This window comes from Poromitra crassiceps (genome assembly GCF_964638095.1).
Source record: "Poromitra crassiceps genome assembly, contig: HAP1_SCAFFOLD_1917, whole genome shotgun sequence".
Classification (NCBI taxonomy): domain Eukaryota; kingdom Metazoa; phylum Chordata; class Actinopteri; order Beryciformes; family Melamphaidae; genus Poromitra; species Poromitra crassiceps.
In genome coordinates, this window is record NW_028150499.1 from 1 (window position 1) to 14,127 (window position 14,127).

The following is a 14,127-nucleotide window of genomic DNA, read 5'->3' on the forward strand; positions in this document are numbered from 1 at the left end:
TGCTCCGCAGACATAGACGATTTCATCGTAGACGATGACGGCCAACCCATCACCAAGAAGAGGGGCAAGAAGTTTTCAGGATACACAGATGCGTGAGTGTCTTTGTTTTCAGTGTATATCTTTGTCCTTGCTGGGCAGGTGATAAAATTGCAAGGGAAGAGCTTGTTGTTGCCTCCATATTTCCCACAACATAATTAACTTAAAGTCCCTGGAAACCAGAAATATTTTTTTATTATTTAGCATTTTGAGTTCATCACAGGAACCTATGTTAATAAGCCACCAGCCAAATTTGAACGATGATGAACGTCGCAAAGTATATAAATTTAGGTTTGACAGTCATGGCAAAAGTCATGAGAATCAATTGGATTTTAGAGTGTATTTTCTCCCGCGGACTGTGTGGGCGTGTCCCGTCTGCAGCAGGTCGCCTCCGAGAGAGAGAGGAAAACGGAGAGAGAGAAGGAAAGAGAGATGGAGTGTGTGTGTTCGCGCGTTGCTAGGCGCATAGCCTACTGACAGAGAGGAAGAGATCTCTGCTGCTGCGAGTGCACAGCGCTACTGTGTGTGTGCGCGCGTGCATGCGTGTGTGTGATTCGATTAAATCTTATGACGTGATAAGATCATGCATTTTAGCACCGCGCGCACCACTCTCTTCAATGAGGAAATGGAAATCCAGACCTTGTAGAAAAGTGTCGATTTTTGGGGTTAGGGTTGAAAGTAATGTCAACTAGGTACTTTCTGAGACACACAATTACTCACATAAGACCCTACATTTAATAGTTAGTAGTTTAGTAGTTAGTTAAAGGTTTTTGTGGATTTTGGTTTCCAGGGACTTTAAGCTAAAGATGGAGTTACAGTCAAATTAAACACCTAACGGCAAATTAACTGTTGTGAAAACTGAGTGAAGGAACCTGTCATCTCTTGCTTCACATCATCTATTTTCCTGCAGAGCCCTCCAAGAGGCCCAGGAGATCTTCGGCGGCGACTTTGATTTAGCAGACTTCGACATGGAAACCTATGATCAGGGTGAGGAGGAGGAAGAGGACCAGGATGACGAGAGCTGGGAACGACCCAAGAAGCAGACGAAGAGGAGGCAGGGGAGGAAGAGCATCTTTGAGATCTATGAGCCCAGCGAGCTGGAAAGCAGCCACATGACCGACCAGGACAATGAGATCCGCTCTACAGACATGCCCGAGAGGTTCCAGGTGTGTGTGTGTGTGTATTAATTTGCATGCATTTGCTTGTGCATTGTCTGTCGTCGAAGTAGAAGACTGTGGCCAAAATCCAAGTGAAAGCTACACTCCTTTATTGATTTCACAGATTCACTTTAGTCATGAAAGGTGAATGTCGATGAAGGGAGGAGACGGGTTTAAAGATGATTAAGTCTTGAAACGTCGACATGGATTGTGCATTTTGTTATAAACATAGCTGGTTGTAATGTCTTCATCTGTCTGAGTGCCCGTCTTTCTCAGTGCCTGTCTTCCTGAGTCCCCGTCTTCCTGAGTGCCTGTCTTCCTGAGTGCCTGTCTTTCTGAGTGCCTGTCTTCCTGAGTGCCTGTCTGTCTTCCTGAGTGCCTGTCTTCCTGAGTGCCTGTCTTCCTGAGTGCCTGTCTTCCTGAGTGCCCGTCTTCCTGAGTGCCTGTCTTCCTGAGTGCCTGTCTTCCTGAGTGCCCGTCTTCCTGAGTGCCTGTCTTCCTGAGTGCCGTCTTCCTGAGTGTCTTCCTGAGTGTCTGTCTTCCTGAGTGCCTGTCTTCCTGAGTGCCTGTCTTCCTGAGTGCCTGTCTTCCTGAGTGCCTGTCTTCCTGAGTGCCTGTCTTTCTGAGTGCCTATCTTCCTGAGTGCCTGTCTTCCTGAGTGCTGTCTTCCTGAGTGTCTGTCTTCCTGAGTGTCTGTCTTCCTGAGTGTCTGTCTTCCTGAGTGCCTGTCTTCCTGAGTGCCTGTCTTCCTGAGTGCCTGTCTTCCTGAGTGCCTGTCTTCCTGAGTGCCTGTCTTTCTGAGTGCCTGTCTTTCTGAGTGCCTGTCTTCCTGAGTGCCCGTCTTCCTGAGTGCCTGTCTGTCTTCCTGAGTGCCTGTCTTCCTGAGTGCCTGTCTTCCTGAGTGCCGTCTTCCTGAGTGTCTTCCTGAGTGTCTGTCTTCCTGAGTGCCTGTCTTCCTGAGTGCCTGTCTTCCTGAGTGCCTGTCTTCCTGAGTGCCTGTCTTTCTGAGTGCCTATCTTCCTGAGTGCCTGTCTTCCTGAGTGCTGTCTTCCTGAGTGTCTGTCTTCCTGAGTGCCTGTCTTCCTGAGTGCCTGTCTTCCTGAGTGCCTGTCTTCCTGAGTGCCTGTCTTCCTGAGTGCCGTCTTCCTGAGTGTCTTCCTGAGTGCCGTCTTCCTGAGTGTCTGTCTTCCTGAGTGCCTGTCTTCCTGAGTGCCTGTCTTCCTGAGTGCCTGTCTTCCTGAGTGCCTGTCTTTCTGAGTGCCTATCTTCCTGAGTGCCTGTCTTCCTGAGTGCTGTCTTCCTGAGTGTCTGTCTTCCTGAGTGTCTGTCTTCCTGAGTGCCTGTCTTCCTGAGTGCCTGTCTTCCTGAGTGCCTGTCTTCCTGAGTGCCCGTCTTCCTGAGTCCCCGTCTTCCTGAGTGCCTGTCTTCCTGATTGCCCGTCTTCCTGAGTGTCTGTCTTCCTGAGTGCCCGTCTTCCTGAGTCCCCGTCTTCCTGAGTGTCTGTCTTCCTGAGTGCCTGTCTTCCTGAGTGCCTGTCTTCCTGAGTGCCTGTCTGTCTTCCTGAGTGTCTGTCTTCCTGAGTGTCTGTCTTCCTGAGTGCCTGTCTTCCTGAGTGCCTGTCTTCCTGAGTGCCTGTCTTCCTGAGTGCCTGTCTGTCTTCCTGAGTGTCTGTCTTCCTGAGTGCCTGTCTGTCTGTCTTCCTGAGTGCCTGTCTGTCTTCCTGAGTGCCTGTCTGTCTGTCTTCCTGAGTGTCTGTCTTCCTGAGTGCCTGTCTGTCTGTCTTCCTGAGTGCCTGTCTGTCTGTCTTCCTGAGTGTCTGTCTTCCTGAGTGCCTGTCTGTCTGTCTTCCTGAGTGCCTGTCTGTCTGTCTGTCTTCCTGAGTGTCTGTCTTCCTGAGTGCCTGTCTGTCTTCCTGAGTGCCCGTCTTCCTGACTCCCTGTTCTCTGTCTTGTAGTTGAGATCCATCCCTGTTAAACCTGCTGAGGACGATGAGCTGGAGGAGGAAGCAGAGTGGATCTTCAGACATGGCTTCTCCACCCTTACTATCTCCATGCAGGTACGCCCTTTGCCATACAGACTCAGGAAACACACACACACACACACACACACACACACACACACAGAGTTCCATGTATTCTTCAACAAAACAAAGTAAATTGTTGGATTCCACCTTGTTGGACAAATCATTAGAATTGTGGACATACTTTATATTCACATACCATGCATACACATCAGCCACATTTCCAATATGCTTAATAACATGTTTTTAGTCTTTGACATTTTGGCTGAAAAACGGTATGACTAATGAGATCACATACACAACATTCCCTTGATTGCCATATATTTATCTAAATACTTTACCTTCTTATATTTCTGTATTCAGGAGAGCACAGATTATCTAGACAGAGGGACAACTACAAACTTCAGCAGGAAAGGCCCCAGCACAATTGCCAAGATCAAGGAGGCCCTCAACTTCATGAGGAATCAACAGTTTGAGGTACTGGCTGACCCAAAACCCATATGATGGAATTCTCCCATCTGTCCCCTTCTTCTAGAAACGATATGGCAAAACAGCTTGTCAATGTGGTTAATAAACTGTTGCTCTATCCAATGTTCCTCGCAGGTTCCCTTCATAGCTTTCTACAGGAAGGAATATGTGGAGCCAGAGCTGAACATCAATGACCTGTGGAAGGTGTGGCAGTGGGATGAGAAGGTATGCTTGCTGTTGTTGTTTTCACAAAGCAAATCGATTACATACTAACACAATCACTGACATGATTTGCTTTGATCACGTCTTGGTGTCCAAACGCCACTTCCTCTCTCTTGACCTCTAACCCCCCCTGACCCACCAGTGGACTCAACTGAAAACCCGGAAGCAGAACCTGACTCGTCTGTTCCGGAGGATGCAGTCCTACCAGTATGAGCAGATCTCCGCTGACCCTGACAAGCCTCTGGCTGATGGCATCTGTGCTCTGGACACCGCTGATATGGAGAGGTGAGTCTGGAGGGCAGAGGTGGAAGGGATGAAAGAGGCTTAATCTCTTTTCAAGATTCAAGATTCAATACTTTATTGCCATGTCAACAGAGTTGATTGGAATTTGTTTCAGTATGTACATGAGTGTGACTGATCTTAGGAGTTCATAGCAAGGGACCTCAAAAGAAATAAAGAATAAGTGATAAAGTACAGAGTTCGCAGAGTGATGGGCAATAAACTAGGGCTGAAAAACTCAATGCGAAATGAAAAATTAACGATCAATTATCGATTATCGATAGCGTAATAATATATATATATATATTTTTACTCTGGTCTGGTAATAACGTTGCGCGTTCTCGGCCAGCTATAATGGCGATGCCGCTGTGTTGTAAGAATATCAGACACTAGCGCTGTGGCCAGGTAAACAAACATGTTACATGTCAGGTTACATGATACAAGGCAATCGGCGTGCCTGAGCTCGGCGCGTCCTTATAACGTCATGAGCGTGCCCGCGGTAACGTTGACAACCACAGTCACAGCCTTACACTAGCTAGCTAGGCTACTGTACTCACATTTTGAAAGTAGGACTCAGCTCACCGGCCGCGGCTTCCAGGCTTATAAACTCGTGACAAAAACCTCATCTGTCCTGATGGTCGAGTTCCATCCAGCTGCTCTCAGAGTCCGACGCGTGGATATTATTATTTGCCACGAGATGTGTGTGAATTGATTCAGGTGGGCGTTAGCAGCTAAAGGCTAGCTGAGTCCATGCTGACTGCTGCTACTTCATAGTTCATAACGTTATAAACAAATAAAACGACTTGAATTCACTTAAACACGTGTACCGTTACTCACACTTTGTTGAAAATTAGGAGAGAAGTGTACGAAGTGTCATAGTTATAACAGCCTCACTGAGGTCCGCAGACCGCTGGGTGCGTTTGTTTGTGTCCCCGGCACATGCCGGTGTGAATTCCCCATGTTTAAAACAGTTTTCTTGGCACAAAGGCCCCCGTCCAGCAGACTATATGAAGCTCCGCCTCACGTTAGTCGGCTGTGCAATGGAGTGGTGCGAGGAGGAACGAATTCCACCCAAACCTAGTCCGCAAAAAAACAAACCATAATCGATAAAAATTCCACATGATCGAATTCATTCCTCAACGATCAATGATCGATTATCGATTATTGATGAACATCCCTACTATTCACCTCTCCTCACACCTCTTGTTCTGCTCTATTGCTGTAGACTGAAAGATGTCCAGAGCCTCGACGAGTTGAGCGACGTGTACAACCACTTTCTGCTCTACTATGGCCGAGACATCCCAAAAATGCAGAATGCTGCCAAGACCAGCAAAAAGAGGCTCAAGAGGATCAAGGAAGTGTCAGAGGATGGTAAGAGGAGTGGCTTGGTGAATGGAAGGGTCCATGGGCCAATGTTATGGATGAATGGAAGAATGCAGTTTTCTACTACTTGTTCAGTTTTTTTTTCCATGTTCTTTTTTTGGGTTTTCCCTCTATAGGTGATGAGGAGGAGGTGGAGGTAGAGGAAGAAGAGGAACACAAAGGACCTGACCTCAAGCTGGCGTCTCGCAGGGACATGTACAGCATCTGTCAGAGCGTAGGCCTCGGTTAGTCACCTTTCCTACCTGGAACACTATTCAGATATACATCTCCGGCCATACAACCTCGTACACTGGATTGGGAAAAACACATGACAGATTGTTAGGAATGGCCACCAATTACTTTATCCTACACTTTCTCACTCGGTTATTTCCGTTTCCCCCACTGCAGATGGTTTGGCCAAAAAGTTTGGATTAACTCCCGAGCAGTTTGGAGAAAATCTGAGAGACAGCTACCAGCGTCACGAGACAGAGCAGTTCCCTGCTGAGCCTGTGGAGCTGGCCAAAGATTATGTTTGCAGGCAAGCTTCCGTGAACTCCCACTACACAGTTATCCTCTGAACATTTTGAAAATTACATTGAAAAAGTAGTAGTATTAAAAAAAAAGTAAAGAGTATTTTTCCACTCTTCTCGTGTATTAAGTGAGGGTTTCCATACTGAGCTTTCTTTTCTGCACTCTGCAGTCAGTTCACCACTCCTGAGGCAGTGCTGGAAGGGACCAGGTACATGGTGGCCATGCAGATTGCGCGTGAACCTCTGGTCAGACATGTCCTCAGACAGACCTTCCAGGAGAGAGCCAAGATCAACATCAAGCCTACCAAGAAGGGCAGGAAGGTACAGACAAATGTTATGTTTGCTCATGAAATGTAATTGGATGCCAATGTGTGCTCTGAGTACAATTCTAAATTGACCTTCATTACCCTTTGCCTGCTGGCTGTAGGAAGTGGACGAGGCTCACTTTGCCTATTCATTCAAGTATCTCAAGAACAAGGCTGTGAAAGAGCTGAATGGAGATCAGTTCCTGAAGATGTGCCTGGCAGAGGAAGAGGGGCTGCTCACCATTGACATCTGTATTGACCTTATAGGGGTCAAAGGGTAAGAGGGATACACTGAACTAAAATAAGGGGAAAGATCTGTAACTCAAAGACATGAGTTAGGTCAGTTTAATGGTCGGTATGCTTTGTCAAGTCTTGTCAAACCAAAACCCATCATCAGAATCAGAATCAGAAAGACTTTAATGAACCCCGGGGGGAAATTGGGACAAGTTACAGTTGCTCGTTCACATAACACACATAGCATAAAATAAAATACAGTAATGCGATAGTAAAATAAGCAGAATAAGAAGAAAGAACACAACATAGCATGGAATAAACAGTATAAACAGTATAAATAGTAAACAGTATTAAATGCGGTAGGAGCAAAATAGTGGAGTACGTCTAAGTAAGCAAATCCGTAGAGTAAGTATACCTTACGTGCCAATTGTCTTTATTGCTTATCAATAAGCATCAATATCCTGAGGTTAAATATCCTGGACTTAGATGTGTGGAGTCATGCTCTTATGAACTACAAACTACAAACTAAGGCTCATAACCCCTGTCAACTCTCTTCCCAATGCACCTTATTTGGCCATAGGACATTTAGCAAGCACAGGATCTGATGTAACTATCCGTTCCTTCCCTCCCTTATTCCTTAGGTATGCCGGTGACCAGACCTACTTTGATGAGATCAAGCAGTTCTACTACAGGGATGAGTTCAGTCACCAGGTGCAGGAGTGGAACAGGCAGAGGACCTCAGCCATCGAGAGATCCCTCAACCAGTTCCTCTACCCTCAGATGGCCAAGGAGCTGAAGAGCAAACTCATCGCTGAAGCCAAGGAGAACATTGTCAGGGTAACTTGGCCTGATATCCAGTATTAGCCCTATTTCCATGCACATTTCATTTGATAATCTAGCCACGTGTGTATCTTGTGTAAAATGTCATTTAATAAACATCTTTTACCATTGATTTTTTTTTTTTTTTTTTTTTTTTTTTTTTTACGCATGCTCATGCTGTGTCCCATGTCCATTTCTACTTCCAGTCCTGCCGTCGCCGGTTGTACAACTGGCTGAAGGTGTCTCCTTACAGACCAGATCAGCAGGTTGAGGAAGATGACGATCTGATGGATGAGAGTCAGGGCAAAGGCATCCGAGTACTTGGGGTAGCCTATGCAGACAGCAGGTATGTAACCCATATTTGTGTTAGGATATTTTCTTTTTTTGCCAGACAAAATGTGTATCTGTCTTTACCAAGAATGCTAAACACGATGCCTGCGTCCTTATGGAGAGCTTTCCTCCCAAATCTTCTTTCAAGAATGTGAACACAGAGAGCACACTTTTAAATGTTGCAGATGTACTGTGTATTTGCGGTCACACAATCATGTAATACTCACAAGTGTTCATAGCAGTTCCCAACTGTTATATGCATTGTGAAAATAGGCCTCCTGCTCTATAGTGCTTTTCATGTATATTACTAGTTACTGTTATGTTAAAAAGATTCAAGAGATCCATCTGAGGCCATCTGAGGGTAGAGGAACTGGTTGAGGGATCTCTCGATGGCTGAGGTCCTCTGCCTGTTCCACTCCTGCATAAGAGAGGATCGAGAGGTTTTGGACATACATGTGTAGTTCTTTCAATAAATCTTTTGGCTTCCCATTCATTCTCAACAGCCAAATCAAATCACCATTCAGTGCATCTATGATACATATTTGTGGTTGGCAAATTAACATCCAGCAACTTCATCCATCCTCCATGCTTGGTGTTTGAAATCATTAGCCGTTGGATATTATACTAAAGGTGTCATGATAGGACACAAGTGTGTGTTTTAAATCGATTTTTTTTTGGGCTCAGACTTCACTCTTCTGATTTGGTTTTCACAGAGATACACCAGTGTTCTGTGCTCTGATCAATGGAGAAGGAGAGGTGGTCGACTTCTTGCGTCTGCCCTACTTCTTGAAGAGGAGGAACGCCTTTAGGGAGGATGAGAGAGAGAAGAAGGTACAAGCAGAGGACATACATGTCCTCCTGTACACTCAGATATGCCTTTCTGTTCCAGAAAGTGTTATGTTTGACTGATCACTTTCCTTGTGGTAAATATGGGGTGGCTCCTGATGTTGTTGTTGCCAATGAAAATCTCAGAGAGGTGTTTGTTCTAGAGGTTGGCTGTACCTTTGACCACAGCCTAGAGGAGGCCTTTCTAACCAAGATGATGAAATACCAACAGCTAGAACAGACCATTTCACAGCTGGGCTACAGGTGTAAACTTCTAGTTTTCATATTTGGTAGCCTAGGTCATGTCCATAAGCTGGTTGTGAGAGGCCTTCAGATGGCTGATCTCCTAAAGAGAAGGGCCAAGCAGTTGGCAAGATACTGTTCAATATCTACTATTATCGGCAGCCGCTCAATATGGAGGAGGCGCTGCTTTTTGTACCCATGAAGTGGATACTGACCTCTATCTTGCATTACAGTATAACTGTATATATCAACCTGCCATGTTATCATCCTGTGTGTTTCTTATGTGTATGCATTATTGTGTTTGCCGTCTGGGCACTCATGTAACTGACTGACTCCCAGCCTTTGACTGCACTATTACTGTTTATGTCCTTTGCATACTTTGTATTTATGTGGACATAAATAAATATTTAATGTGTGTGTGTGTGTGTGTGTGTGTGTGTGTGTGTGTGTGTGTGTGTGTGTGTGTGTGTGTCTCATCCTCAGGCCCACGACATTGAGAGCCTGAAGAAGTTTCTGAGCAGCAAGAAACCTCATGTGGTGGCTGTTGCTGGGGAGAATAGGTGAATATTTGATGTCTTTCTGTATGTCCAGGGAAGCTTGTTGGTAACTCCTTTTAATTAAACCTTTGGCTTTAGTCTGTTCTAGATCCACATTTGCAGCAGAATCTAGTCAAATTGTGACCTCTGGAAAATGTATTGATATGTTCAAAATCTTCCTTGTGTGTGCAGAGATGCCCATATGATAATGGAAGACATCAAGAGAGCTGTCAGTGAGCTTGAGCAAGAGTCTTCTCTGCCCGCTGTGGGAGTGGAGCTGGTTGACAATGAATTGGCTACACTCTACATGAACAGCCCGAAGTCTGAGGTAAATGCTTAATTCTAATTCTCAACTACTCCACCAAAAACATCTTCCAAACCCAGACCTCCCTACATTATACACATACTCCCAGCAAGAAGAGCTTTTAACCAGACTGTTTTCAAGTCAGTCCACCTACACTCATTATACACATACTCCCAGCAAGAAGAGCTTTTAACCAGACCGTTTTCAAGTCAGCCCACCTACACTCATTATACACATACTCCCAGCAAGAAGAGCTTTTAACCAGACCGTTTTCAAGTCAGTCCACCTACACTCATTATACACATACTCCCAGCAAGAAGAGCTTTTAACCAGACCTTGTTCAAGTCAGTCCACCTACACTCATTATACACATACTCCCAGCAAGAAGAGCTTTTAACCAGACCTTGTTCAAGTCAGCCCACCTACACTCATTATACACATACTCCCAGCCAGAAGTGCTTTTAACCAGACCGTTTTCAAGTCAGTCCACCTACACTCATTATACACATACTCCCAGCAAGAAGAGCTTTTAACCAGACCGTTTTCAAGTCAGTCCACCTACACTCATCATACACATACTCCCAGCAAGAAGAGCTTTTAACCAGACCGTTTTCAAGTCAGTCCACCTCCACTCATTATACACATACTCCCAGCAAGAATAGCTTTTAACCAGACCGTTTTCAAGTCAGCCCACCTACACTCATCATACACATACTCCCAGCAAGAAGAGCTTTTAACCAGACCGTTTTCAAGTCAGTCCACCTACACTCATTATACACATACTCCCAGCAAGAAGAGCTTTTAACCAGACCGTTTTCAAGTCAGTCCACCTACACTCATTATACACATACTCCCAGCAAGAAGAGCTTTTAACCAGACTGTTTTCAAGTCAGTCCACCTACACTCATTATACACATACTCCCAGCCAGAAGAGCTTTTAACCAGACCGCTTTCAAGTCAGTCCACCTACACTCATTATACACATACTCCCAGCAAGAAGAGCTTTTAACCAGACCTTGTTCAAGTCAGTCCACCTACACTCATTATACACATACTCCCAGCAAGAAGAGCTTTTAACCAGACCTTGTTCAAGTCAGTCCACCTACACTCATTATACACATACTCCCAGCAAGAAGAGCTTTTAACCAGACCTTGTTCAAGTCAGTCCACCTACACTCATTATACACATACTCCCATCAAGAAGAGCTTTTAACCAGACCGCTTTCAAGTCAGTCCACCTACACTCATTATACACATACTCCCAGCAAGAAGAGCTTTTAACCAGACCTTGTTCAAGTCAGCCCACCTACACTTGTGTGTTTTATCCTCATGTTGTTTTGTCCCCTGATTTCTACCTTTTCTTTCCTCCCCTCTCCTCTGTCCCTGTTCAGGCTGATTTCAGGGATTACCCTCCCCTGTTGCGGCAGGCTGTGTCAATAGCCAGGAAGATCCAGGATCCTCTGGTGGAGTACGCTCAGGTCTGCAGCAGCGATGAAGACATTCTCTGTCTAAAACTGAACCCACTTCAGGTGAGATTACGCGGGTCAACGCGTGGTGGGGTGGTGTTATCAGAAAGTCTCACAACCAAATATTGTGTTATCCTGTGATGTTGCTCAAAGCTAGAATGGATGGTTTTGGTCTAAATATACATAATCTAGAATAGTGTTATCTCGAAACTTGTCATATGCATGCATTGCTATGAGTTTAATCATGTAATATTGGGGTTATCAGTTGAACAAAGGGGAGTTTTAGCTGGTTTGAGGGTTGCAATTAGCCTGAGTCAACCCATTGACAGTTGTATCATCCACCATCAAAATGAAAAGGGGCTCCTCTAACATCCATAATTGTGTAGTCAGCCCTGTCCTTTGTTCCTCCCCTCCCTCCTCCTCAGGAACATGTGGTGAAGGAGGATCTGCTCAGTGCGCTGTACTGTGAATTCATCAACCGGGTAAACGAGGTGGGAGTGGACGTCAACAGGGCCATCGCCCATCCTTACACTCAGAGCCTAGTGCAGTATGTATGTGGCCTGGGACCAAGGAAGGGCTCCCAACTGCTCAAGGTAAGCGAGTGTGCTGCTGGCGTTCTGCGGCCTCTATCTGAAACTATACTGCCTTATCTGTTGCCATAACAAGCAACTGTGTTCCTTGTCTTTCTACAGATCCTGAAGCAGAACAACACTCGTTTGGAAAACCGAACCCAGCTGGTCACCATGTGTCACATGGGACCCAAGGTCTTCATCAACTGTGCCGGTTTCATCAAGATCGACACCGCCTCGCTTGGAGACAGGTGTGTCTGTCTTGAGTAAAAGTGTGGGCTTCTATTTAGACATACTTGGGTCATGCAGGCAGTGTAGGAAATTAAAACAATGTTTACTGTCAAAAAATGGGGGCATTTACAACATTTTGTGAGTGAGAAGTGCTTCTGTTTGGTAACAGAAGAAGAAGATAAACCACAGAAGAAGAACATACTGTAAGCACTGTAAGCCCATCCGGGGCAGGTCAGAGTTGACTCTGTCTCTGTTGTGTTGTTGTTAGCTTAGCAGCCTAGCTTGGCATATAGATATGATCTGATGTCAAGATTATGGACGATTCAATTCAATTGCCACTCGTGTGGAATAAGGCCACATATCGATTACAAACATATAAATAACATAATAAAGCGGGAGATGTTATCTATGTGACGGACACTCGGACAGCAAACAGAGCAGGTTGTCGGCAGCACGGAGCTTCGTTAGATAGCTAATTCATGTTCTTATAATTATATAACAACCACAATGAACCACGATGTGACAGAAAAGGTGTTATTTACAGAGCGCATGCAGCATGCCCCGTTTGCGCCCGTTATAGCCTGTTTGAGGATACTACTCCGAGCTGAATATTTTCCGTGGGCATCCGAATTAAACCAAAGTTATTTGGGTGAGTAAAACATCATATTTTAAGCTGGAAATAAGGTCTGGGGTGAAAAAAAAAATTAATTCTCCTTTAAATTAATTGAATGAAAATAAAATTATCTAAATCTTAGGAACAACTTTTGCCTCTCCATCACAGTGTTTAGGGGCATTCTGAGATTTCTTTGGACATTTATGCCTGTGACCCTGCCCTGGCTAACTTCCTACATTGCATGCACGTTTTTGTGGGGCAGCTCACTCCTTCAAGTGGCAACCAGTTTCTCTTTTTGCCTGAAAGCATTGCGAAGATGTTGATTATCACCATTTTACAGTAGGGCTGTTCGATTTTGCCTAAAAATTTAATTAACGATTTTTTCTCTCAAAACTCGATTTTCAATTTTGATTTTTTTTATACTATTATATTTCTCTAAACATTTGTTGCCTTGCAGAGCTCTTTTTTTCCTCTTTTTTTTTCACTTGCTATGCACAACTTCCTGGCTGTTGCTTGCTAACCTGCAGTCACTTGACACTGGTGGATTTGCGCTTTTGGAGGCGAGTCCTAACGTTACTCGGTGGCCTCACGTGTTGTTATGTGAACTAAAGACAACATTTCAGCGTCTAGTGATAACATCTTTGTTCGTGTGTGTTGTGGTAATCGTTATCTTGCACAGCCCGCCCCGCAGTGCAACACGCTGCTCAGTGCTCACACAGTGCTTTTTGGAGGGGTTGAAATAAGTTCATTGCTGCTGTCTTTAGTAGCCAGCAGTAGTCACAGCCTCCCAGAGAGACTTTACAGCAGGGGAGAAAAGACGGGTAGTGTCATGTACGCATGCTGCTACAGCACGCGTACATGACAGAGAGCCGCCCCACCGTAACGTAATTACCCTCGTTAAAAAAAATTGATTTTACGATTTTCATTTTTTTAACATCGTCCTCCTAACTAATTAATTCGATTACGATTCAAAATCGATTTATCGAGCAGCCCTATTTTACACTTAAGTTGACCAGTTGGCTTTTATTTTCCCACACACTCTGCACAGCACGGACTCCTACATCGAGGTTCTGGATGGGTCTCGTGTGCACCCCGAGACATATGAGTGGGCTCGTAAGATGGCTGTGGACGCCCTGGAGTACGACGAGTCGGCAGAAGACGCCAACCCCGCCGGGGCTCTCGAGGAGATCCTGGAAAACCCAGAACGTCTCAAAGATCTGGACCTGGATGCCTTCGCCGAAGAGCTGGAGAGACAGGTCAGTGCGCTTGCTGTTGCTTTGACAGTCACACTGGTTCTCACATTGCAATTTGCTCCAAAAATGATATTTTTAAATGGCTTAAAGCCCCCCTCCAGGCCTCCAGTGGATTTGGTCATTTCTAAGACATTTCATGTGTTAGTTGCAACTAGCCCTGAAGAAGGCCCTATGGCCGAAACATGTTGGCCGTTTTATTCTGTTCTATGAAGAACTAGCCTTATATTAAAGCTTTTTAATGAAGAAGAGTGCCTTGGAACCTTTTTGATGAACTCTATGCCTTCCCCAACATCCAAAGAGCACCTTCTGTAAGCATTTTTTCACT

General features: G+C 45.1%; 1 protein-coding gene across 1 annotated transcript; it reads left to right on the top strand.

Annotated features, from left to right (window-relative positions):
- Positions 1–13: 13 nt before the first annotated feature.
- LOC310772080 (transcription elongation factor SPT6) lies at positions 14–13,805 on the top strand (the record flags this gene model as incomplete). The annotated part of the gene is made up of 20 exons (XM_083664547.1): positions 14–92; positions 947–1,202; positions 3,148–3,249; positions 3,577–3,690; positions 3,817–3,906; positions 4,046–4,188; positions 5,408–5,553; positions 5,682–5,789; positions 5,953–6,082; positions 6,245–6,395; positions 6,502–6,656; positions 7,255–7,450; positions 7,639–7,778; positions 8,476–8,593; positions 9,314–9,390; positions 9,559–9,694; positions 11,062–11,199; positions 11,562–11,729; positions 11,829–11,956; positions 13,598–13,805. Coding segments are annotated over exons 2-20 (2,646 nt in total), but the record flags the coding sequence as incomplete, so codon positions are not given.
- Between the last annotated feature and the right edge of the window lie 322 nt (positions 13,806–14,127).